Source organism: Capra hircus, chromosome 17, assembly GCF_001704415.2.
Source record: "Capra hircus breed San Clemente chromosome 17, ASM170441v1, whole genome shotgun sequence".
Classification (NCBI taxonomy): domain Eukaryota; kingdom Metazoa; phylum Chordata; class Mammalia; order Artiodactyla; family Bovidae; genus Capra; species Capra hircus.
This window is the reverse complement of record NC_030824.1, coordinates 70,437,636-70,465,055: the sequence shown is the minus strand read 5'-3', so window position 1 is coordinate 70,465,055 and position 27,420 is coordinate 70,437,636. Positions and strand designations below refer to the sequence as shown.

The following is a 27,420-nucleotide window of genomic DNA, read 5'->3' as shown; positions in this document are numbered from 1 at the left end:
TAAGTCATGATCTTCTAAATAACTAGAGTAATATTCAAAATTGACTTTTAAAAATAATTTAATAAAATCATATTAAGTGGGAGCAGATTTTATATGTAGAGTCAGTGAGGATTGTATAGGAGTTAGAACTTCAGCAAATAGACAGCATTAATACAACCAAGACTAATGTAGAAGTTGATGCAAAAGTTGAAAATAAATTTACAAAAGCTAATAAAATGCCTAGAACAGTAACTAACCATTATTACCACAATAACAATGAAGCTGTTTGTGTTTGAATTTAACAATACACCTAAGCAAAAGTTGAATTAATATAAAAATAATATGCAGTGAGCAGATATCATACAAAGGTACAATAAAAAAACTAATGTTCCCATTGAAGACCTAAGTTATGACAACCTCTTTGAGTGTGCCTTCTAAATACTTTACTTCCCAGTTGTGTGAGGGCAGCTCATTGAGGCCTTATAAGATATCAACCAGAAGAATATCCACAGTATTTCTTAAAAACACTACATTCTCCCTATCACATCAGATAAAATAATTTAATGTACTTATTTTAACAAAAGGCCCGTAGTTACTAACTCTAAACTATATAGTAGCTTTTTTGGTTTCTTAAATTTCTAGCATTAACTGTGGTCCTTAAAGATATCTACAGTTGATATTTTAATTGTCATGCTATTCCTGAAAGTAACCAAGTTTATTCTGAAAGTCCTACTGCAATTCACCTCTAAAACTGACTTTATGTGGAAAGTTTCAGCATAAAAATATACCTACCATATATATATGTATATATGTCAAAATTGATTCTACTACATTTTTTGAAGAAGCACAGTTTTATATCAGACAATTTGAGTTTTAACATCTAACTTTACACTGTAACCCTGGGAACATTATATTCTTTCTTTGAGCCTCAGTTCCTAAACCATAAAATGAGACCATCACCACAGCTCTCAAAGGGTGGCCTGAAGTTAAAAGAGCTAGTGCATGTACTTAGTACTGGGCTGGGCACAGCGTAGTATACCAGGTTTCAGTGTTTCTTCTTTTCTCCTCTTTCCTATTCCTAATATTTTGGCTCACTGGAGATTGGTGAAAAAAATATAGAAGTTACTGGAATAAATCAGCTCCAATAAAAAAAGCTCCTTATATTGCAGGCAATATTTATACATTTCCAAAGTAATGTTCCATGAGATCAAAAGATTGTTTTTAAAAATGTATTCACATAATACAATTCATACACAAGAAAAGATTTTCAAGGCAACAATGGAAAAAAAAAAACAAGCTAAATCTGTGTGTATAGTTTAATTTTGTAAAATGAAAGATTTTCAATTTTATTAAATATTAATGTTCATGGACAGACAACAGAACCTATGCTACTTCATACAGCAATCTCTATCAACATAAAAAAATATCAAAATAGAGTTTCTCTGAAGGAAGGAGCCTTTTTTAAAATGAGATAGATAATAATGAGAAATTCCCATTATTTGTCCATGAAACAGCTTATGAAAGTTGCTCTTCAAACAGGATTCTAGCAGAACTTGGCACGTAAATTTAAACTTTTCAGCCACCCATTACTTTTCATCTTCTTGTAGCTTCACTCATTCAGACAATCTCACATATACATACATTAACATTAAAAAAAATCTTGGCTTCAAAGCAGAAAATTAATTTTTCTATAATAAAAGTAGGTCACCATATTTATATCTAAAGACCTCAGTCACAGAAATTAATTTTCCTCATAGAGATGCTAGCCAACATATACTACTATAAGCAACTTTTCAAAAAAATGTGTGTCTCTTAGGAGGATCTGCTCAATCATTCACAATAATTCTAAGGCATTGTAAGGAGTTGTTCCACAGGACAAGTGCTACCCTTGCAATGACATACTTTTGATACATTTAGCAAGTCTTTAGTCTTCAAGTGCTACCAGCCACACAGAGACATTTGCGGTCTACAGGCGGTTGGCTCAAAGGTCAAAAACTTTGTTTAAAAAAGATGTGTATGGAATAGCACCATAGAAAGTCTTTCAGAAACAGATCTTTTTTTTTTTTTTCCAGCATACATTTTAAAAACCTGAATTCTAGGAAGAAAAAGAAAATTTTCAGTTCTAACAAGGCTTACCCACTTCATTTCATTAAAAAAAAAAATTAACCTTGACAACATCAACATTAACAGCTATAACAGATCGACAACAAAAGGAAGAATAGCAGCAGCGGAACTTGAGCATGAGCCGTCTAGGCAGTCACTTCAAAACGATCCTGTTCACACCTGTTGGGAATTATCTCACCAAGTTCATAAGACATCATGAGGTTTCTTGAATTTGGTGTGAAAAGGCAGCATTTCTCACTGAAAGAATTGAGTTTACCGATACACTGGGCATTTTCCAGCACTTAAATAAAATTATGTCTAAAATTAACTAAATGATAGACACTACTGACATTTCAAACTTGTCAAAGGTCAGGAAAATGAAATGGTTTCAAGATTGTTTATGTTTCAAAGAGGTAAATTTAGCCTGCAAGGGAAAATAATGAAGCTGAAATATTCCAGTTTCCAAACACTGGTCATACCCATATTTAAAGTATAAACCACCCTTAAAAGACTTCCACTTCATAACAACTTATATGGATCTGGCTTACACTGTCTTCAAGATGCACAGTCAAAGCAATTACCCTAAGATTCGAGGAGAGGGTTTTCCAGTTTATAACCTGTAAGATCATTTTATTTCTCCCATATATTGAGAAACTGTCAAAAAGAACATTCTGCAGGGTCACAGACCTTGAAAGGAACTATTTGACTTGTGAAGCATCTGTGTTGTGCTGTGAACACTTTGCGAAGTCTTCTTTGAATCATGATGCTATTTCACCATCTTTATTTATATTTTTACTGTCAAGAATGGAGTTCAAATATCCTGGTAATGCTCATCAGGGTTGGCTGGAAACTTCTCTTGTAGTGCAGAGATAATTCTGGTCTTACAGTTTTCTTTTGCTTAAACTCATATGAAACATTTGCGCTAAAATCTTCATTTAAAAAAGAAATACATCTTCTCTGCATTATACACATTCCTTTATGTTCTTATGGAGGTTTTGGTTATTTTTTGGTATGTGGGGAATCTGGATATCTGATGCTTTTGTATCTTATATGAAATCCTTTCTTGCTGATTGTGTCATCAGTATGAAAATGAATTAAAACTGTATCACCAATTGAATAGATTTCTTCTGGTGGCTGAAGACAAAAACAAACAAAGACAAACAAAGACACACAAACAAAAACAAACAATAAAATGAATTATTTTTTCTTCGATGTAATTCATATTTGGAAATTTGGTATAAAATTGAATCCTCCCAATAACCTTGAAAAGTAAATGAGAGTGACTTTATTTTACAGGTGAGAAAGCCTGAGTTTCAGAGAATAGATGCTGTGCTCAAGATCACAAAGTTGATCAGTGATATAGCTGAGCTTTGAACGTAATTAAGTCTGCTTCCAAGTTCTGGAACTTGGCGTTTTTCTCCAAAATTTTAAACCAAGTCCCTTTGATTTACAAATAATTAAAGTGAAGCTCAGCGAGAAAAAGGAGACATTAAAATTATTTCAGAAGCTGCTCTGAGGCAGAGCAACTTCCAGAATCCAAATTGTCCATTCCTTCTTGTTTTAGTAATCTAAGTACTGAGAAGCACTTTTGTTTCATTTCAGTTGTAATTTGGACAGGAGTTCAATATTATTCAAATTCAGTATTATTTCAGTAATAGTTATTGGCAGACATTTGAAAAATGGAACTAAAGCTTTAGAACAAAATATGTATTCAGCAGAACATTTTGTATTAATGTGCTGAAACCTGGGGGAATTGAGAAAACCTTAAGCTTTCCTTTTTCTTATTTGTCATGTTGATGCCCTCTAACCTATCTTTGGTGCTGTGTCCTGTGCACACTGCAATGCAGCAACATTCCATAGGCTAGACCTGCACACTGGTGGCAGACCCTGCCACTTATCACGTGTATTGTTGAGAGGGGAATCTCAATTTGAATTGTGCATATTCTTTTTCTTTGCTTTAATTTAGAAGTTTTCAAAGCTGTCATGGTGTGTGTTAAGGCATATTGCTTTTAGATAATTAAATAGTTAGTGCACAATTTAAAGCATGAATTAAAACAGTTAGAATGTGGACAGTAACAAGAATTATAGTTACTGAATTCGTCTGTCTTGTTCGATGTTATTGAGCAAATTCACTAGCAATAGAGAAGGGAAAAGATATGTTATAACTTATCAAGCCATTAATAATATGATGCCACATTTTTTTGTAAAAGCATTGCTGACTTACACATCTTACATATATTGAATCACCAATTTATAGGTATTTTTATCATGTCTATGGTATCCTGTTGGTACTGTATTTACCCCTGATCCACAGAATCGACCAAGCCCCACTGCTGTTGAATCAAGACCATCAAAGAGCTCAACGTAGTCATAGCCACAGTCAGCTTCTTCTTCCACTTCAAAAATCTGGAAGGATAATTCGAGTCGAGAGCCCCGTTCTGACACTAAGAGCCATTCACAATCAACTTGTCCTGGGTAGTTGTTATCACCAAACTGAGCATGTGAGTACAGATCTCTGGGTTTTGATTCCACTTTCAGTCTGCCACCACACTCTGCCCAAGGAATAAAAATGAGATAAGTGAGCTCAATGAGCTTTAACAATTCCAATTTCTCTTTTAGTGTAGTATAACCACTCTCTAACTTCTTTATTCATTTCCATGGTCAGTTAGGCTTCCCATATTTGAAGATTCCAATGACGTAGTGGATATTGATAGGCCCTAGGTTTGGTAGGCTGGGTTTGGTACTTCAGCTTCACACTTACTAGTTCAGTGACTTTGGATAAGTGGCATCGCTTCTCTAATAAATAAGGTAAAATGCAGATGACAACAATAGTACCAATCTTAGCGGGCCATGAAAATCACTTAAATCAGTACCTGCCATATAGTAACCAGTCAATCCTAAAGGGAATCAACCCTGAATGCTGAAGTTGAAACTCCAGTGCTTTGGCCACCTGATGTGAAGAGCCGACTTATTGGAAAAGACTCTGATGTTGGGAAAGACTGAAGGCAGGAGAAAAGGGGGGCAGCAGAGGATGAGATGGTTGGATGGCATCACCAACTCAATGGACATTTCTTGTTGTTCATTCGCTAGTCATGTCTGACTTTGCAAATCCATGGATTGCAACACGCCAGTCTTCCCTGTCCTTCACTATCTCCTGGAGTTTGCTTAAACTCACATCCATTGAATCAATGATGCCATCCAATCATCTCATCCACTGTTGCCCCTTTCTACTCCTGCCTTCAATCTTTCCCAGCATCAGGGTCTTTTCCAATGAGTCGGGTCTTCCCATCAGATGGCCAAAGTATTGGAGCTTCAGTTTTAGCATCAGTAGTTCCAATGAATATTCAGGGTTGACTTCCTTCAGGATTTACTGGTTTGATCTCCTTGCTGCCAAGGGACTCTCAAGAGTCTTCTCTAGCACCACTATTCAAAAACATTAATTCCTCACCACTGAGACTTCTTTATCGTCCAACTCTCACATCTATACATAACTACTAGAAAAACCATAGCTTTGACTATTCGAAACTTTGTTAGCAAAGTGATGTCTCTGCTTATTAATACACTGTCTAGGTTGGCCATAGCTTTTCTTCCAAGGAGCAAGCATCTTTTAATTTCATCCCTGCCGTCACCATCCATAGTTATCTTAGAGTCCAAGAAAATAAAACCTGTCACTGTTTCCATTTTTTCCCCATCTATTTGCCTGAAATGATGGGATTGGATGCCATTAGTTTTATGAATGCTGGATTTTCAGGCCAGCCTTTTCAACTCTCCTCTTTTACCTTAGTCGAGAAGCTCTTTAGTTCCCCTTTGCTTTCTTCCACTAGGGTGGTGTCATCTGAGGTTACTGCATATCTGAGGTTATTGATATTTCTCCTGGCAATCTTGATTCCAGCTTGTGCTTCATCTAGCCTGGCATTTTGCATGATATACTCTACATATAAGTTAAATAAGCAGGGTGACAATATACAGTTTTGACTTACTCCTTTCTAAATTTGAACCAAACTGTTGTTCCACGTCTGGTTCCAACTGCTGCTTCTCAACCTGCATAGAGGTTTTTCAGGAGGCAGGTGAGGTGGTCTGATCTTCCCATCTCTTTAAGAACTTTCCACAATTTGTTGTGGTCCATGCAGTCAAAGGCTTTATCATAATCAATGAAGCAGATGTTCTTCTGGAATTCCCTTGCTTTTTCTATGATTGCAGTGGATGTTGGCAATTTGATCTCTGATTCCTCTGCCTTTTCTAAATCCAGCTTGTACATCTGGAATTTCTTGGTTCACGTACTGTTAAAGGCTAGCTTGGAGGATTTTGAGCATTACTTTGCTAGCATGTAAAGTGAGTGCAATTGTGAGGTAGTTTGAACATTCTTTGGCATGGTCCTTCTTTGGGATTGAAATGAAAACTGAACTTTTCCTGTCCTGAGCCCATTGCTGAGTTTCCCAAATTTGCTGACATACTGAGTGCAGCACTTTTACAGCATCATCTTTTAGGATTTGAAATAGCCTAGATGGAATTCCATCACCTCCACTAGTTTTGTTTGTAGTAATGCTTCCTAAGGCCCACTTAACTTCACACTCTATTTCTGTCTCTAAGTGAGTGATCACACCATAATGGCTGTCCAGGTCATGAAGACCTTTTTTCCTATAGTTCTTCTGTGTATTCTTGCCACCTCTTTTTAATATCTTCTACTTCTGTTAGGATCATATTGTTTCTGTTCTTTATTGAGCCTGTCTTTGCATGAAATATTCCCTTGCGATCTCTAATTTTCTTCAATTGGTCTCTAGTCATTCCCATTCTATTGTTTTACTCTGTTTCTTTGCATTGTTCACTTAAGAAGGCTTTCTTATCTCTCCTTGTTATTCTTTGGAACTCTGCATTCACATGGGTATATCTTTCAATGGACATGAGTTAGGGCAAACTCTGGGAGATAGTGAAAGACAAGGAAGCCTGGTGTGCTCTAGTCCATGGGGTCACAAAGAGTCAGACACGACTGAGTGACTGAAAAATAACTTATAGTAGCTCTCAATGAATATTTTTTATTGTTATAAAGTATATTGTTTTCACTGTTAAATAACTGTTTTCAAGGACAAGAAGGTCAATGTTCAAGTTAAATCTAAATATTTTAAGAACCCAAAAGCCAAAGTAATAAGAAATAACTAAAAAAATCAACAATATAACAATCCTGTATGTGTATATGTGCCATATAGAACACTCTACATAGAATATGCAGAGCAGTATTACTTTACTTAGGTTGAAATACTTATCTAACTTGATTTGGAATAATGGACACCCCTCATAAATTATAGTTAATCTTGTAGTTCCAGAATGTTTTGAATTATAATTTGTGTTTAACAAACACACAAAAAATGCTCTTTTCACAGCTTTTTCAGAGTGAGTGAGTTAAAGTCGCTCAGTCGTGTCCAACTCTTTGTGACCCCATGGACTATATAGTTCATGGAATTCTCCAGGCCAGAATACTGGAGTGGGTAGCCTTTCCCTTCTCCAGGGGATCTTCCCAACCCAGGGATCGAACCCAGGTCTCCCACATTGCAGACAGATTCTTTACCAGCTGAACCACAAGGGAAGCTTTTTCAGAGATATTAATAAACATATGATTTACCAGTTACTACTTCTGTCATAAGAGGTAAGTATAACAAATATATACCTGCGTAAAATTTACAGTTAATGTATTTTAGAGAATGAAAGTTTTCAAAAAATTACTCTTTGTAGCCTGGGCCCCCAAATTTTACAATGAGTAGAGAGGAAATGAATGTTCAAACTACTGTAAACTTGTGCTCATGTCATATGCTAGCAAGGTTATGCTCAAAATTCTTCAAGCTAGGTTTCAGGCGTACCTGAACTGAGACTTTTCAGATGTACAAGCTGGGTTTAGAAAACACATAGAGGAACTAGAAATCAAATGTCAACCTTCTTTGGATCATGCAGAAAGCAAGGGAGTTCCAGAAAAACATCTGCTTCCGCTTAATTGACTACATTAAAGCCTTTGGATGCGTGGATCACAACAAACTGTGGTAAATTCATAAAGAAATGGGAGTAACAGACCACCTTACCTGTCTCCTGAGAAACCTGTATGCAGATCAAAAAGCAACAGTTGGAATCAGACATGGGACAATAGACTGGATCAAAATTAGGAAAGGAGTACGCCAAGGCTGTATAGTATCACTCTGCTCATTTAACTTATAGGCTAAGTACATCATGCGAAATCCTGGGCTGGATGAATCACAAGCTGGTATTAAGACTGCCGGCAGAAATATCAACAATTTCAGCTATGCAGATGACACAACTCTATGGCAGAAAGCAAAGGGGAATTAAAGAGCCTCTTGATGAAAATGAAAGAGGAGAGTGAAAAAGTTGGCTTAAAACTCAACATTCAGAAAACAAGATCATGGCATCTGGTCCCATAGATGGGGAAACAATGGAAACAGTGACAGACTTTATTTTGGGGGGCTCCATAATCACTGCAGGTGATGACTGCAGCCATGAAATGAAAAGATGCTTGCACCTTGGAAGAAAAGCTATGGCCAAAGAAGATAGCATACTAAAAAGCAGAGACATTACTTTGCTGACAAAGCTCCATCTAGTCAAAGCTATGATTTTTCCAGTGGTCATGTATGGATGGGAGAGTTGGAATATAAAGAAAATTGAGTACTGAAGAATTGATGCTTTTGAACTGTGGTGTTGGAGAAGACTCTTGAGAGTCCCTTGGACAGCAAGGAGATTCAACCAGTCTATCCTAAAGGAAATCAGTCTTGAATATTCATTGGAAGGACCGATGCTGAAGCTGAAACTCCAATATTTGGCCACTTGATGTGAAGAACTGACTCCTTGGAAAAAACCCTGATCTGGGAAATATTGAAGGTGGGAGGAAAAGGGGACGATGGAGGATAAAATGGTTGGATGGCATCACTGACTCGATGGACATGGGTTTGAGTAGACTCTGGGAGTTGGTGATGGCCAGGGAAGCCTAGCCTGCTGCAGTCCACGAGGTCGCAAAGTTGGACGCAACTGAGTGGCTGAACTGAACTGAAGGGGGTACTAAATAATCATTTAATGAGGGTGAAAGAGTAGAGTGAAAAAGCTGGCTTGAAAATCAACATTCAAAAAACTAAGATCATGGCATGTGGTCCCATCAGTTCAGGTCAGTTCAGTCAGTTCAGTCAGTATCTAGGTTTGTCATAACTTTTCTTCCAGGAGTAAGCTTCTTTTAATTTCATGGCTGCAGTCACCATCTGCAGTGATTATGGAGCCCCCCAAAATAACGTCTGACACTATTTCCACTGTTTCCCCATCTATTTCCCATGAAGTGATGGGACCACATGCCATGATCTTCTTTTTCTGAATGTTGAGCTTTGAGCCAACTTTTTCACTCTCCACTTTCACTTTCATCAAGAGACTTTTTAGTTCCTCTTCACTTTCTGCCATAAGGGTGGTGTCATCTGCATATCTGAGGTTATTGATATTTTTCCCGGCAATCTTGATTCTAGCTTGTGCTTCTTCCAGCCCAGCATGGTCCCATCTCTTCATGGCAAATAGATGGGGGAAAAAAATGGAAACAGTGACAGTTTTTTTTTCTTGGACTCCAAAATAACTGCAGATGTTGACAGCAGCCATGAAATGAAAAGACACTTGCTCCTTGGAAGAAAAGCTATGGCCAAGCTAGACAGCATATTAAAAAGCAGAGACATTACTTTGCCAACAAAGGTCCTTATAGTCAAACCTATGGTTTTTCCAGTAGTCATGTACAGATGTGAGAGCTGAACCATAAAGAAGGCCAAAGGATTGATGTTTTTGAACTGTGGTGTTGGAGAAGACTCTTGAGTGTCCCTTGGACTGCAAGGAGATCAAACCAGTCCATCTAAAGGAAATCAGCCCTAAATATTCATTGGAAGTGACGATGCTGAAGCTGAAGCTACAGTACTTTGGCCACATGATGTGAAAAGCTGGCTCATTGGAAAAGACCTTGATGCTGGAAAAGATTGCAGGCAAAAGGAGAAGAGGGTGGCAGAGGATGAGATAGTTAGATAGCATCACCGACTCAAGGAACATCAGTTTGAGCGAACTCCAGGAGATGGTGGAGAACAGAAGAGCCTGGCATGCTGCAGTCCATGGGTTCACAGAGTCAGACATGACTTAGTGACTGAACAACAACAAAGAGAGTAGTTAAAAGTAGAGGAAGCCTATGGTCTCCTCCAACCAATTACACATACAAGCATGACTGGGCATAGGGAGACAAAGGAAGTGCTATGGAAAGTGCCAGGAGAAAGTAGAGTTTCATTCTGCCCTTATTTGCAATGACTGAGAGGTTACTGGGAAGCAGAAATTTCATTACGAAAACTGGGAAGTCCCCCCAAAAGTGGGAAGAGTTGGGAAAGAACAGAAACAAAAATACAATGTGGAAAAATTTGGACTGATAAACCAATTGTTATTGAAACACAATTTTAACCCTGGTGTGGTCTTCTGTGACCAGACAGTCCTTGGTAGCACCTTGTGAGGGTGAATTAGGATAGCTAAAACTCTTACTTAAATTTTTTCAGATTGGTATATGGTTTACCCACATTGTGGTTTGGTGATTTTAACTAACAAAATGTTTCTGAATCCCCAAGATGGAACCCTATTCAGATGTGTCTGAATACAAGTAGGCTCAGCCAAAACTCTGGGCATTGCCACATACAACTGCACACTCAGAGACCTTGGCGTGACTATAGATGCAAAAACTTCCAACTAGTGTTTTAGTCATGAGAATGCCTTCTACATAATGTTAAATGATAACAACTATGTATAAAAGAATGAAATTAGAACACTTCCTAACACCATACACAAAAATAAACTCAAAATGGGTTAAAGACCTAAATGTAAGACCAGAAATTATAAAACTCTTAGAGGAAAATACAGGCAGAATACTCTTTGACATAAATCACAGCAAGATCCTCTATGACCATATCCTACAGTAATGGAAGCAAAAACAAAAATAAATAAATGAAATTCAATTAAACTTAAAAGCTTTTGCACAGTGAAGGAATCTACAAACAAGGCGAAAAGACCACCCTCAGAATGGGAGAAAAAACAGCAAACAAAACAACTGGCAGAGAATTAATCTCCAAAGTTTACAAGCAGCTCATTCAGCTCAGTACCAGAAAAACAAACAACCCAATCAAAAACTGGGCAGAACTAAACAGATACTTCTCCAAAGAAGACATACAGATGGCTAAAAACACATGAAAAGATGCTCAACATGGCTCATTATTAGAGAAATACAAATCTAAATGGCCATGAGGTATCATCTCACACTGGTCAGAATGACAATCATGAAAATATCTATAAACAATAAATGCTGGAGAAGGTGTGGAGAAAAGGAAACCTTCTTGCACTGTTGGTGGGAATGCAAACTGATTTATAACCACTATGGAGAATAGTATAGAGATTACTTTAACAAACTAGGAATAAAACTACCATATGATCCAACAATCCCACTACTGGGCATGTATACTCTGAGGAAACCATAGTTGAAAGACACATGTACCCTACTGTTCATTGCAGCACTGTTTACAATAGTAAAGTGAAGTCATAAAGAGAAAAACAAATATTGTATTCTAATGCATATATATAGAATCTAGATAGTACTGATGAAACTCTGCAGGGCAGCAATGGAGATGCAGACATAGAAAACTGACTGGAGCTATTGGGAGAAACATTGAAATATATACATTGCTATATATAAAATTAGATACCCAGTGGAAATTTGCTGTATGATGCAGAGAGTTCTAAACTGCTACACTGACAATCTAGAGGGGTAGGATGGGGTGGGAGATGGGGGGCAGTTTGAGAGGGAGGGGACTTAATATACATACCTATGGCTGATTCACTTTGATATATGGCAGAAACCAACACAACATTGTAAAGTAATTATACTCCAATTAAAAATAATTAAATTTAAATAAAAATAAATAAATAAATGTATGGCAAAACCAGTACAATATTGTAAAGTAATTAGCCTCCAATTAAAATAAATAAATTTAAATTAAAAAAATAAACAATTGTCCCTTTGTCTTCCAGTTTGAGGACAAGTGTCTTGCACAATCTCTTGATATAGGTCCCATGTGTGCTTATAACCACTCTCCCTGGAAAGCTGGAAATCTGATCAGTCTTGGAAACTATCTCTTAAGTCCCACAGACTGAAAACTAAGCATCCTTCTTTTTCCACAATGGTGCTTCTCTTATCCCTAACTCCAAGAATTATTTCCTCTCCCTGTGACAAAACTCTACACCCAAATGGCCTGGATACAAATCTGAATTCCACTAGTCATCAGCTGTGGGATTTTGTCCCCCACTTCATTTCTAAAGTAGGGATCATACACAGTACTCAAGTGATAGGCTCTAGATGAAGAGCTATAGGCTGCTGCTGCTGCTGCTGCTGCAGCTAAGTCACTTAAGTTATGTCCGACTCTGTGTGACCCCATAGACGGCAGCCCACCAGGCTCCCCCGTCCCTGGGGTTCTCCAGGCAAGAACACAGGAGTGGGTTGCCATTTCCTGCTCCAATGCATGAAAGTGAAAAGTGAAAGTGAAGTTGTTCAGTCGTGTCTGACCCTCAGAGACCCCATGGACTCCTCCGTCTATGGGATTTTCCAGTCAAGAGTACTGGAGTGGGGTGCCATTGCCTTCTCTGGAGCTATAGGCTAATACATGTGAAATTATTGAAATATATGTGAAATTATTGAAAGATACCTGGCATGCAGGAAAAGCCACCTAAGAATACACTACCATCATTTTATTATTTTCCAGCGAGAACATCTAAATGCCATCATCTGTACTTCTAGGGATCCATTCAGGTGCAAAAAGAAGAGCCAGAAAAATTGAAAAACAATTTAAAGCACTATTAATCTGTTTTCAGAAAGGGAGAATTAGCTTTTCGAAGGCCAGTAAAATATTTTGTGACAATATTTCTGAATTCATTATATAAATGTATAAATAATGTAATTCCATTGACAAATACTTAATAAATTTGATTTATTCTCACAGTTTGATATAAGTGAGTGGTTTGTTTTGTTTACAGCTGTCAGTACTTGCATTGCTTTTATTCCACAGCTCAGGAAGAGGTGAACTGTGGGAGAGGTGCTGGCTTCTGTATGCCTACTTTGGAGAAACAAAGTAGCAAAACAAACCAGAGGAAACAATTCTCTGAGGGACCTAGTTCAGAACAGAAGTCAAGAGAAAAATGAAGTATTTGAACAAAATGGGAAAAAGAGACTTAACAAAGCCCTTGTGAATCTGAAATGTGAGGCATCATTATTTGATTTTACTGAAAACTTCTAGAAAACGACAATACTCAAATGACTTAAACTACAATTAAGACTGACTTAAATTGTTTCAGAAAGGGTGGCCTTCATTTTAATTTGGAAAGACATTTGTTTATTTCCTGGTTAAGTTCCTAAGAGGGCCTGTAATCTGACCAATAAATGTTTTTAGTAGGCATAGAAATATAATTTAGTTTTATCAACATAGTTTCAAAGGTGCTGAATAATATATTATTTGATTTTTAAATGTCATTGACAATTACGATGATGCTTTATGCTGCAGAAAAATGTCCTGCCAGACATGCAGTGTTTTAAAATATTTTCTTACACACTTTTCCTCTTTTCCTGTACTATAGCCTTATCTTCTGAGAGAATACACAGGATACTTTTTTTAATGAAAAAGCTTTTTTCTTCAATAGTTTAAGTCTGGCATAATACCATTTCTTTTACTTGATTAAAATAAATTTGGACTTAGAATTTGAACCCACCTTCAGAGGAAAATGGCACCTTTTTCAATAAAGTCCATTTCCCATGGATTTGGAATGTATTACTTGTAAAAAAAAAAAAGAAAACCATAAAGCAACATTAATATTTCTATTCATCTAATTTCAAAATTCATAGTGTTAGAAACTTTCCTTGTGGAAGTAATTAAAATTTTATATAGAAATATAAATTTATTCAAGCAAATTAAAATGTATACTTCAGGGTCCATTAATAATAGTTAACATGTGTTCTAGAAAGCAATAAATAATGAATAAATGCCTTATACAGTTAGCGAATTTGACAAATGTAGTATTGGACTTGACTGTCTTAACAGAAATCCACCACAAATCTTAAATTTAACTTCTCAGACTATAGCTGTCAAAAGGTAGATATTGCTTCTATTTTCTCATTGTCATTATTCTTGTTTAGTTGCTAAATTGTGTCCAACTCTTTGCTACCCCACGGACTATAGTACACCAGGTTCCTCTGTCCATGGGATTCTCCAGGCAAGAATACTGGAGTGGGTTGCCATTTCCTTCTCCAGGGTATATTTCTGACCCAGGGATCAAACTTGCATGTCCTGCATTGGCAGGCATCTTCTTTATGCTGAGCCACCAGGGAAGCCCCTATTTTCTCATGAAGTGAAGTGAAAGTTGCTCAGTCATGTCCGACTCTTTCAACCCTGGACTACATGGTCCATGGAATTCTCCAGGCCAGAATACTGGAGTGGGTAGTCTTTCCCTTCTCCGGGAGATCTTCTCAACCCAGGGATCAAACCCAGGTCTCCTGCATTGCAGGCAGATTCTTTACCAGCTGAGCCACAAGGGAAGCCCCAAAATACTGGAGTGGGTAGCCTATCCCTTCTCTGGTGGATCTTCCCAACCCAGGAATCGAACCAGGGTCTCATTATTTTCTCATAAGTTCCCATAAAATTCCCATTTGTTTTGCTATGAATTATTAATACTCTACAGTGTCTATTTAAAGCAAGTACCAAATACATATCTGATGAAAGACTGTGAAATAAATAACCTTGTTAAAGAGAAAGCATTCAAAGAAATAAATAACAACCAGTACATAATACTTCAGTACGTATGGCTACTTGAGAGTACCAGTAAAAAATAAATCTACCCCCCCAAATTCAAAGATAACTAGTTGAGTGAGAGTAAAAATTTACACATGAAGAAGAGAAAGAAAGAGATGATGCCAAAATTGTTGACAAGAGCAGAAGTGAGCAGGAGTCGGGAGAGGATTCTAGTTCCAGCTGACATTTTTTTGTGCTACTTTGGTTGTCATTGAGTTTAAGCCTCCGAAGCCTCATTTCTGAGATGACAGGACTGAATCAAACAATATCCAAGGCATGCTTTGCCTACAAAATAATAGGGAGGCTGCTCACGTGGGTATTTGAATGGATATGGAATGAACAATAGAGTAAAATGAAACTAGTCTGTTGGTTACTTTGGACAGAGGATTTGTATAAGGTACATATTGCTTCAATTAACAGTTATCCAGTTTTGTATTGATTTTCTTCCTAGTCCAAAATGCTTATGTTTATAGAAAATATACCATAGTAGAAAGTAGACGAGCTTTGGACACAGTCAGAATTAGGATGAAATCCAGGTTTTGATATAATTTTAGAAATTGTTGCAAATTAATCTCTCAGATTTTAAATTTCTTTATCTGAAGAGAAAGATAATTCCTACAACATATAACTCTTTTGAGAGCTCAGTGTATGTAGTTGTTAAATGTATGTATGTGCCTGAAATATCAAGTGCATGCTATGCATACCACTGGATTTCAATATATGATCTCTGTGATAAAGTGGTGGCTCAGACGGTAAAGCATCTGCCTGCAATGTGGAAGACCTGGGTTTGATCCCTGGATTGGGAAGATCCTCTGGAGAAGGAAATGGCAACTCACTCCAGTATTCTTGCCTGGAAAATCTCATGGATGGAGCCTGGTAGGCTAAGTCCATGGGGTCGCAGAGTTGGACATGACTGAGCAAGTTCACTTCAATGAATTCTTAATGGTAATACATACACAGAAATAGCATCTATAGCAGAAGCCATGTAAATTAAGGAGTCATGGAGTTTTATAGCTGCAAGAAAACTTCAGGTTTAAGGTAAAGGTAAAGATCAAAAGAGAAACTATAAAAGTAACTGACTGATGCTAAAGCTGAAACTCCAATACTTTGGCCACCTCATGCGAAGAGTTGACTCATTGGAAAAGACTCTGATGCTGGGAGGGATTGGGGGCAGGAGGAGAAGGAGACGACTGAGGATGACATGGCTGGATGGCATCACTGACTCGATGGACACGAGTTTGGGTGAACTCCGGGAATTTGAGATGGACAGGGAGGCCTGGCATGCTGCAATTCATGGGGTCACAAAGAGTCAGACACAACTGAGCGACTGAACTGAACTGAAGAGTAATTTATAAGTGAGTAAATTGAAGATATTGTATCAGCTGTTTCAGGAGTTTTGAAGCATATTTTTACATTCTATTCTTAGAAACTGTGACAGCCAGGATTATTTTTAAAATTATGCCATTAACACTATGATGTCAGAAAAATATTGATCAAGTAATGAGATTTCAATTTTTCTATTCCTTCAACATATGACAAGTTATCAGGAAAGTATTTAAAGAGTAAATGTCAAAGGCATAAAAAGTTCATTAATATGGAATATTTTTAATCCATGAAAGATTTTTCTCAAACCAGAATATTTATATTAATCATGAGAAATAATGGCATTGTATTATTTTTGAGTCCAGTCATTGCTAACACAAATCAGATAGAATCCACCTTCTCCCAAATAGACTTAAATTTAATGCTCATAGCAGAATATACTAGAGTGGAGAATAAAATTGAGCAATAGAATAAAGTTATCATTTCTAAAGTAGAATAAAAGTGAAAGGAGAAAACAATAATCAAGAGAGCATGACAAAGAAAAACACCAATACAGTATAGTAACGCATATATATGGAATTTAGAAAGATGGTAATGATAACCTTGTATGCGAGACAGCAAAAGAGACACAGATGTATAGAACAGTCTTTTGGACTCTGTGGGAGATGGAGAGGGTGGGATGATTTGGGAGAATGCATTGAAACATGTATACTATCATATATGAAACGAGTCGCCAGTCCAGGTTCGATGCAGGATACAGGATGTTTGGGGCTGGTGCCCTGGGATGACCCAGAGAGGATGGGGAACACGTGTACACCCGTGGCGGATTCATGTTGATGTATGGCAAAACCAATACAATGTTGTAAAGTAATTAGCCTCCAATTAAAATAAATAAATTTTTTAAAAAAGAGAGAGCATGACAAACAAGACTGTTTTACACCAAGAGGTAGCGCTCCTGGTAAAGAACCCGCCTGCCAAAGCAGTAGATAGCAGAGACTGGGGTTCAGTCCCTGGGTCGGGAAAATCCCGTGGAGGAGGGCACAGCAACCCACTCCAGGATTCTTGCCTGGAGAATACCCTGGCTATGGTGCAGAGGGTGGCAAAGCGCTGGACACGACGGAAGCTGCAGATCTCTCCTCGGGTCTCAGCAGTGAAGGCACTGAGCCTGGCACCAGGTGTCGCTATAAGCTGAGCGACTTCAGTGAGTGTATATTTCAACTGAAGGATTTTAAAGGACACTCACTGCACTTTATGGAATATATTGTTAAATTTGCTCCAAATTAAAACATTTATTTTACATTTTTGCCTAAAATGTTTCATATTTGTCTAAATTATATTTTATTTCTTTAAAACTTCCATTATAGCTGAAACCTGTAAGGGTCAAATTAGGGATTAGGGTTAGGAAAAAGATCGTATTGCATATCAAATAAAAGGGGAAAAGTTAGGCTCTGTAAACAGAGAGTTGAATTCAAAATTTGAATCACAAAAATATATTAATGTGAAAATTAGCTAATAGGTAAAGCAAAAACTTTTAGTCACTCTTTAGGATTTTAGCAATAACAAAATTTTTGAATTTCTAGCTATAGATTTCTATCTGTTATATATAACATATAGACTGAATTTCTAAAGTTAACATATAATATACCATATAAATATTTAAGGTAGTTCTTGATCATACCACATTGATAAAAATATTAATGTGAAAGTTAGCTAATCATGTAGGATTTTAGCAAAAACAAAAATTTTCAATTTCAAGCTACAGATTCTACCTATTAAATACAGAAATCAAATTGCCAAAATTAACATGGAATACACCTTATAAACATTAAGAGATAATTTTCTTGATCTTTGGGGCTTCCCCGATAGCTCAGTTCTTGATTATGAATCAGATCAAACTACTGTGTTTCTTTTAGTTAGTGCAACAGCTACAAAGATCCAGTTCCAGTTTCAGTTCAGTAGCTCAGTTGTGTACGACTCTTTGCAACATCATGTACTGCAGCTCGCCAGGCTTCCCGGTCCTTCACCAACTTCTAGAGCTTGCTCAAACTCATGCCCACTGAGTCAGTGATTCAATCCAACCTTCTTATCCTCTTGTAATCCCCTTCTCCTCCTGCCTTCAATCTTTCCCAGCATCAGAGTCTTTTCCAATGAATCAGTTCTTCCCATAAGATGGCCACAATATTGGAGCTTCTGCTTCAGCATCAGTCCTTCCAATAAATATTCAGGACTGATTTCCTTTAGGATTGACTGGTTTGATCTCCTTGGAGTCCAAGGGACTCTCAAGAGTCTTCTCCAGCACCACAGTTCAAAAGCATCAATTCTTCAGTGCTCAGCTTTCTTTACAATCCAACTCTCACAACCATACATGACTACTGGAAAAACCATAGCTTTGACTAGATGGACCTTTGTTGGCAAAGTAATGTCTCTGCTTTTTAATATGCTATTTAGGTTGGTCATAGCTCTTCTTCCAAGGAGCAAGCATCTTTTAATTTCATGGCTGCAGTCACCATCTGCAGTGATTTTGGGGTCCAAGAAGATAAAGTCTGTCACTGTTTCCATTGTTTCCCCATCTATTCGCCATGAAGTAATGGGATGAGATGCCATGATCTTAGTTTTTTGAATATTGAGCTACAAAAATAGGACTTCCGTTTTGGCTCAGCAGTAAAGAAGCTGCCTGCCAAGGCAGGAGATGCAGGTTCCATCCCTGGGTTGAGAATATCCCCTGGAGAAGAAAATGGCAACCCACTCCAGTATTCTTGCCTGGAAAATCCCATGGACAGAGGAGGCCATGGGGTCACAAAGAGTAGAGCACAACTTAGTGACTAAACAGCAACGACAAAGATGTTTAGATAGGTTGCTACATGGTTCTCAAACATTTCATACAATGTTTCAGTGGGATTTCTTTTGATCCTGTTAGAAATACCCTGCCTTCACTAGAAGAGAAACCTGGTACTTACTCAGAAAAGAGAAGCATCACCGAATTTACTCACCTGTAGAATGTGCGGCTTGAAAACCTTTTCTTTGAACAGATGCATCAGAGACAAACCGAACAAACATGTTATTTCCAGTAGCCACAAGGGGCTCTGGTATCTTGTTCCCACACAGTCGTCCAAGAACTGGTGATTTATCTGTTTCTCCATCATATACTTCCAAGTGATCATAAGCACATTCTTGATGCTGCTCAATCTCAAATTCAGTAAAGGCCTATTAAGAAAGAAAAAAAGAAAATTTATAAAGCCACATATCACTCAAAATGGGTTCTTTTCTTTGCAGCAGAAAAAGACAAATACTGTATATCAATGCATATACAAGGAATTTTAAAAGACAGTACTGACAATCATGCAGGACAGCAACTGACAGTACATGCAGGACAGCAAAGGAGACACAGATGTAAAGAACAGCCTTTTGAGCTCAGTGGGAAATGGCCACGGTGGGATGATTTGGGAGAATAGCATTGAAACATGTATATTACCATATGTAAAACAGACGACCAGTGTAAGTTCCATGCATGAAGCAGGGTATCCAAAGCCGATGCTCTGGGACAACCTAGACGGATAGGGTGGGGAGGGAGGTGAGAGGTGGGAGGGGACCTCAGGATGGGGGGGACACATATATACCTGTGACCGATTTGTGTTGATGTATGGCAAAAACCATCACAGTATTGAAAAGTAATTATCCTCCAATTAAAATTAATTAATTAATTGAAAAAATATGTTCAGGGTTTGCAAATGATTTAATCCATCTAGCACATTATTGAAAAGGGGTATGAAATCAATAGAATATAAAGGCTAGGAAGACATAATGAGGAAAATAATGCAATAATATCACGTGAAATTCTATTTGACTATTGCAACTAATTCTATTATTGCAATTAAGTCTACTCCAGAAATTAGATGGATTATAATAGTAAAATGATATTTTATTCTGGATTTATTCTTAATGCATTAGAAAATTTTGAACAATTATATTTAAAATGTGATTCCTTCTGATGTTGATGATCATAAACTGTTGAACATCATCATACCTTTGAGCATTTAAAATAAAAAGAAAATCTCATGATTTTAAAAGTAAGCATTTTCACAAAAATTAAATATAGTAAACCTTAATAGAATACATGAAGGGGTTTTTCATCATATATTTATTTGGGTCTTACAACCCATATTATTAGAAAATACTAATATGTCTTCAGGATAGATTATTTTTAATTAACTTTTCAGAGAGATACTACACTTATTTTAATACTTGGAGTATTACACATTTTAGTATGCTTTTTTATGTGTAAGTGTTAGCAAATTGTTAAAAGTTTATTAAATATATAGTATTAAATTCAACAACAGAGAGTTTAATTGAGATGGGCTGAAAATAATAATTGTCCAAACTATTAATAATTCTAGGAATTCTAGGTTATTTGTGACTGCCAATTAAAGCTTTTTCATGTCCTCATCATGTGTTCAAGAAATAAACCATTACTCCTACTTAAGTGCAAAGAGCAAACCTAAAAAATAAGTTGGAGAAAATATAAAATAAGCGTGAAAATGTATTAATTTTGCTACAATCCCTGCAGTATAAAATTTTTCACACAAATGTTTTACATGCATATTTTTAAATGCAATTTTGTGAAGGATCATAATTCTCGATTGAAGACACAATTTTATATTTTTCAAAGAAAAAAGTGACTTAGACTTTGGTCTCCCTCAGTGATGACCACATTTATGTAATCTATTCCACACTACCACTTGATCTCACTTCTATCTTTAGAGGAGTAAGTAAGGTAAGCAATGAAGGAAGCAATTTATATTAGTTAGGGAGTAGGAGAAAAGAGTGAAGAGACAAAAGGAAGAAGGCTGATCTTTTATGTCTCATCCCACTGTGCCCTACTTAAAAATATAAATTGAAAAGTTATAACCAATAAGTGTTAGCGAATCTCTATTTGTTATAACTATTATGAGGAAAACGAACAATCATTTCATTCATCCAATGACACTGGATAGTACAAAAAGGATTAAATACAGCACAAAGAATCTCACTGGAAACAAACACTGCAGAAAAAATATAGTGAACAAGAAGGCTTCAGCAGTTTATTTAATTTGAAGCACAACATTCAAAGTGTGCACCACTGAAGGGTTTGTCACATATTAATCTCTGTAATCTAGTTGCAGAGAATGAAACAAAGTGGAAACACAGTGCTTGGAAAATAGAAAACCCTGAATGGACTGTTGGCCATGTCCAATCATCTACCTCACTACCTAAACCATGTTGGTCAATCCCATAAATGGAAACACCAAGGACATGGCAAACCAAAACTTCTGGTTTTCTGCCTCTCATAAAAGGGTAGTCAGTCAGTTTTTATTATCTTTGTGTACACATAAACAGTCTCAATATCAGTTTGTAACTCTTAAGAAAACAATAAGAGAAAATCAGCTTAACTTCATCCAGAGGGTTTTTTTTTTTAGCTAAATATGAAACCAAACTTCTAAATACTAAGAAAAATATTGTATAAAGAGAAATAACATCTGAAAACGGTTGCATGTCGAATAATTGTCTCTTTGGAATGGACTTTAGAAGCATTCATCTATAAATATAAAGAGCAGAGAAACCCACTGTGTAGAAGAGAAAACTTTAAGAATGATGGGAGTAATGACATTCTAAAGCTTATCCTATAAGTGAAAGTTAACAATAGGATCAGAATTTACAGACCACACGTGTTTAGTCCATTGATTGGTCCACTGAAAATGAAGTGAATGAGATAACTAATGGGCTACGTCAATTTCTAGTGAAATGCAGGATGTCTGGAGTAAATCATAACATCTGTTTTACAGAACATAGCAATACCACAGAAGGTGTCATTGAGTTAGTGGGCTAGGGGCTATGCTGACACTTGGTCTGGAACCAACTGACTCCAGGTTTTTATCAAATTACTAACAGAATCAGACTGATTTTCTAAGAGTCACATCAAGAAGTTTGTGTAGCTGATACATTCTCAGTAATGCAAATAAACTCTCATTCATTAAAGTATTGATTAATTTTCCCCCTTGGAATTAATAGCAGCTTGTAAGGTTAGTTGCAAAGATTGGGTGGTCCTTTTCCAAAAGCCAGCTTAATCCAAATGCTTTACCACACACAAGCAAAATGTGACTAATTCACATGGTGAGATCTCATAAATCTGCCCTGTAATATGTTAGAGACATACATGTAGAGACATCTCCATATATAGTGACTTTGCCTTAATAGGAAATATTTCTAGGCCATAGAATGGTATTATAAGAGTCCATGGAAAATCTTTAAAAACTGGCTTTAGAGTCCCCAAAGCTAAAGTAAGATACAGAATTTATTATTTTCTTCTATCACACATTCTGAGGCAGGGATCTCTATGTCTAAATGATGCAGAATGTGACCATTTCCAGTCACCAGGAATCAATGCCATGGAGTGTGTCTCCCGAAGTCTCTCCAAAAATCTCCCGAAGATTCTCACAAAAAATTCCCTCAAAGCCCTTCAAGTTTACTGAAGACAGGACAGAAAAGTTGATGTGTGGGGCTATAAGGAACTCCGATTTCTGCTGAAGCACTGCCCTCATTTTAGGGGAATTTTAAATACCTTTCTTAAGCATCTGCACTCAGGCTTTACAAGACAGTTTGGTATTCAAACATTTAAACCTTATTCACTGCTTTATTATACTTCTATGATTAAGGTTAATGATCCATGTTTTAGTCCAAAATGAGTGAATGACAGTACATTCTAGTAAGAAATTCTAAATCATTTAAAGAGAATCATTCAAAAGAAACAAAATTAACCTTTCATTTTAAGCTCTGGAAAGAATAACTGCTTTTTTGGAATATCCAAGCAAGCCTAATCTACCTTCCTAGCTTCCAGCCAGGCTTCCATATACAGCCCTTTCACATGCACATTACTTTGCCAACAAATGTCCATATAATCAAAACTCTGTTTTTTTCCAATAGTCCTGTATGGATGTGAGAGTTGAAGCATAAAGAAGGCTAAGCACGGGAGAATTGGTGCTTTTGAACTGTGGTGCTGGAGAAGACTCTTGAGAGTCCCTTGGACTGCAAGCAGATCCAACCAGGCAATCCTAAAGGAGACCAGTCCTGAATATTCATTGGAAGGACTGATGCTGAAGCTCCCATACTTTAGCCACCTGATACAAAAACTAATTCATTAGAAAAGACCCCAATGCTGGGAAAGATTGAAGGCAGGAGGAGAGGGGGACGACTGAGGTTGAGATGGTTGGATGGCATCACCAACTCACTGGACATGAGTTTGGGTAAACTCTGGGAGTTGGTGATGGACAGGGAGGCCTGGCGTGCTGCAGTCCATGGGGTCACAAAGAGTTGGAATAAATGAGCGACTAAGCAACAAAAACAACAAAGAGGTACTTTTGCCTGAAAAGGTATTCTTGTCTGAAAAATCTCTTGGACAGAGGAGCCTGGGGGGCTACAGTCCATGGAGTAGCAAGAGTTAGACACAACTTAGAGACTAAACCACCACCAGAGGTACTTTTACTGAAAATACAAGCACTAGCTAAAAGATAAGGCCGTTCAAAGTCTCTACATACATTCACAGAGGACAAGATAATAAAATAATAGTGCTTAATGTGGAAATAAAATTTAGCCAGGGTGACTACAAACTTAGAGAATTAAAGAGACTGATACAATGTGGGCAGTTGTGAGATGAGATTCGGACCTCTCTGGTTCTATCCATCCTTTGCATTTTCCTGCCTTTGATAAGAACTAACATTTAGTTTTCCTCAAGATATTGGAAGGATTAGAGGCCACTGGAAAAAATGGCACAACTGAATTCAAACTCCGGTCTTCTGACAACAGTGATCAAATACACTTATAACGGATTTATGGTGGAGAATTATATATCACTGTGAGTGTTTTGTTTTCCAAATATCCCACATACGAAGCTGTAAACTACAAGTATATAACTTAGCAAAGCTAGGATATGATACATAAAATTAAAATGGTATATTAGCCTATTGCTATGTGATCCTATGCCTAGACCTTTTTTCAGTTGTTTAAAATTTTTTAAAAATGTAGAGTAATTTGGAATATGAAAAAAGTACCAAAAATTTAATAATGAGTAGAGAGGGACTTTCAGAACAAAGACATGGTAAAGCCAGGAATGATAGAACACTATCCCTTTATTCATTCAGAACTTTATCCCTTTTCTAATAGGGAGACTTTCCAAGTATCTTTCAGCCAAGGTTTCTTTTACTTTTTTTAAAATATAAATTTATTTATTTTAACTTTAAAACTATTATGATGCAGTTAGCATTTAATGATTACCACACACACACACAAATACAAACTCCAAAAACAAGGCAAATATATTCGTTTCCTCCAGCAAATTTGCTCCTGGAAATTACGGCACATTTAGAGGCTCAATGCAACATACTTTTATAGTTCTAGAACTGTGGAAGTCAGTGGTCTAAAGTGGGTGAGGAAGCACTGTGCTGCTTCTAGGGGTCCTTGGTGTGAATCTGTTTCCTTTGATTTTCTTCAGCATCTAAAGGCTTCCCTCATTTCTTGGCTCACGTTTGCTTCCTCCATCTTCAGATCCAACAGTATAACACTTGGCTTCCTCTTGTAAGGACCCACAAGATTGCTTCAAGCCCATCTAGATATTCCAGGATGATCTTTTCATTTGAAGACCCTTGATTTAACCACAGTGCCTTTTGGCATATAAGGTAATGTATGCAAAGGTTCTGAGAATTAGGAGATGGTGATCTTTGGAGGATGGGGAGCATCATTCTGCCTACCGTAGAAAGCAAAGCCAAATTTTTCACCCTCTGTGATTTTCAGGGTAAATGAGGACAAAAACTTGTAATTACACAATTTCAAACTTTTTTTCTCTCTTTTTAATTTTATTATTTATTTATTTATTTTTTTACAATATTGTATTGGTTTTGCCATACATCAACATTCAAACTTTTTTCTATGTGAATTTCTTAGCTCAGTTCAGCAAACTAAGTCCCACAGAAAAAATCTGACTTGAAGCCTGATTTTTTATAATTAAACTTTTACTGGGACACAACTATGTCCATTAATATGTTGACTGGCTCCACCTGTCAGCACACAGGGTGCTTAAATGCTTCCTGAGCCCACAGCCACCTCTGCACACAGCCCTGCCCAGCAGAGGGCCAGGGCCCAGCTCTACCTATCAGAGAGCAGAGAACAGATGCCAGAAACTCACAATCCTATAACCTGTGGTCCTAAACTGTCACAGTAGGCCAAACCCTGCCCTGGGACCAGCTGGATCCCAGCCCACTAGCATGCTAGCACAAACTCCAGGACATCCCAAGAGCCTGTACCCACCTGTTTCAGGAACTGTCGCCTCTCCTCCTACCAGTGACCTGATATCAATTTTGGGATTCCTGGACCCTGGAACCAGAGTCCAGGACCTGACTTTGCTTGCCAGTAGTCCTGCACTAACACCAGGACCAGATTTCACCCACCAGTGGGTGGGCTTACAGCCCCAAAGTCTTATGGACTCTCTTTCCATCAGTGAGCCAGCACTAGCCTTGGGACCCCTTGGATTCTGCAGCTGGCCACCTTATGACCAGGCCCCTGTGTGGAACAGCCAGCAGCCTCCATACAAGGCAAGCCCAAGCAATCAAGCAGACCTGGGGTCAACCAAGCCTAACAGGCCACCCAGATATTCAGCCTGCCACAACTAAAAGACTTACACAGTCCTAATAGGGAGATCCCCTAGAACATATAGTTTGGGTGATGAGAAGGGAGTGCACTGCTGGCACACATAGGACACTTCCTGCAAATGGTCACTTCTCCAGGATCAGGAAACACAACCAAACTATTAGACACATAAAAATGAGAACAGCAACTTAGACAAAACGAAGCCACAGATGAACATGTTCCAGATGAAGGAACAAGATAAAAATCCCAGAAGAACTAAATGAAGTGGAGCTAGGCAATCTACCTGAGAAAAGGTTCAAGGCAGAGACTGCAAAGATGATCAAAGAATTTGGGAGGAGAATGATGCACAAAAAAAGTTAGAAGTTTTTAATAAGCTAGAAAATAATAAATGACAATCAGACAGAGATGAAAAATATAGCTGAAATAAAGATGCACTAGAAGGAATCAAGTGTAGACTAAACGATAGAGAAGAAGAACAGAAAGCTGGAATAAAAAGTAGTAGAAATCACTGGCAATGAACAGAGAAAAGAAAAGAGAATGAAAAGCAATGAGGAGAGTTGAAGAAACCTCTGGGACCACATAAAATGCACTAATATTAGTATTACTAGTTCAGAAGAAGAAGAGAAAGAGAGAGGGGCTGATAATATATTTGAAGATATAATAGTTGAAAACTTTCCTAACATGGGAAAGGAAACACTCCAGAGAGTCCAGGAAGAATGGAAAGTCACATATAGGATTAACCCAAAGAGGAATGCACCAAAACACACTGTAATTAGAATGACAAAAAGAAAAACAGAAAATGCAAAAAGCAGCAGGGATAGGCAACAAATAACATACAAGGCCATGAAATTAAAAGATACTTGCTCCTTGGAAGGAAAGCTATGACAAACCTAAACAGCGTATCACTTTGCTGACAAAGGTCTGTATAGTCAAACTATGGTTTTTCCAGTAGTCATGTATGGATGCAAGAGTTGGACCATAAAGAAAGCTGAGTGCTGAAAAATTGATACTTTCAAATTGTGGTGCTGGAGAAGACTCTTGAGAGTCCCTTGGACTGCAAGGAGATCCAACAAGTCCATCCTAAAGGAGATCAGTCCTGAATATTCATTGGAAGGACTGATGCCGAAGTTGAAGCTCCATACTTTGGCCACCTGATGCAAAGAGCCGACTCGATGGAAAAGACCCTGATGCTGGGAAAGACTGAAGGTAAAAGGATAAGAGGGCAGCAGAGGATGAGATGATTAGATAGCATCACCAACTCAATAGACCTGAATTTGAGCAAACTCTGGGAGATAGTGGGGGACAGAAGACCCTGGATTGCTACAGTCCATGGGGTTGCAAAGAGTTGAACATGACTTATCAACTGAATGATAACAAACATAGAAGAGAACTCTCATAAGACTATCAGGTGATTTTTCAGCAGAAACTCTGCAGGCCAGAGGGAGTGGCATGATTTATTTAAAGTGAT

At 37.5% G+C, this 27,420-nt stretch overlaps 1 protein-coding gene across 1 annotated transcript in view; it reads right to left on the bottom strand.

Moving 5' to 3' along the window:
• Positions 1,281-27,420, bottom strand: part of TLL1 (tolloid like 1) — a 175,242-nt gene continuing 149,102 nt past the window's right edge. Inside the window, exons 19-21 of the mRNA XM_018061208.1 lie at positions 19,271-19,484; positions 4,384-4,634; positions 1,281-3,216 (exon numbers count right to left, since the gene is read on the bottom strand). Coding sequence (XP_017916697.1) covers positions 3,082-3,216; positions 4,384-4,634; positions 19,271-19,484 — 600 coding nt within the window. The 3' untranslated portion in view covers positions 1,281-3,081. The remainder of the gene's footprint in view (positions 3,217-4,383; positions 4,635-19,270; positions 19,485-27,420) is intronic.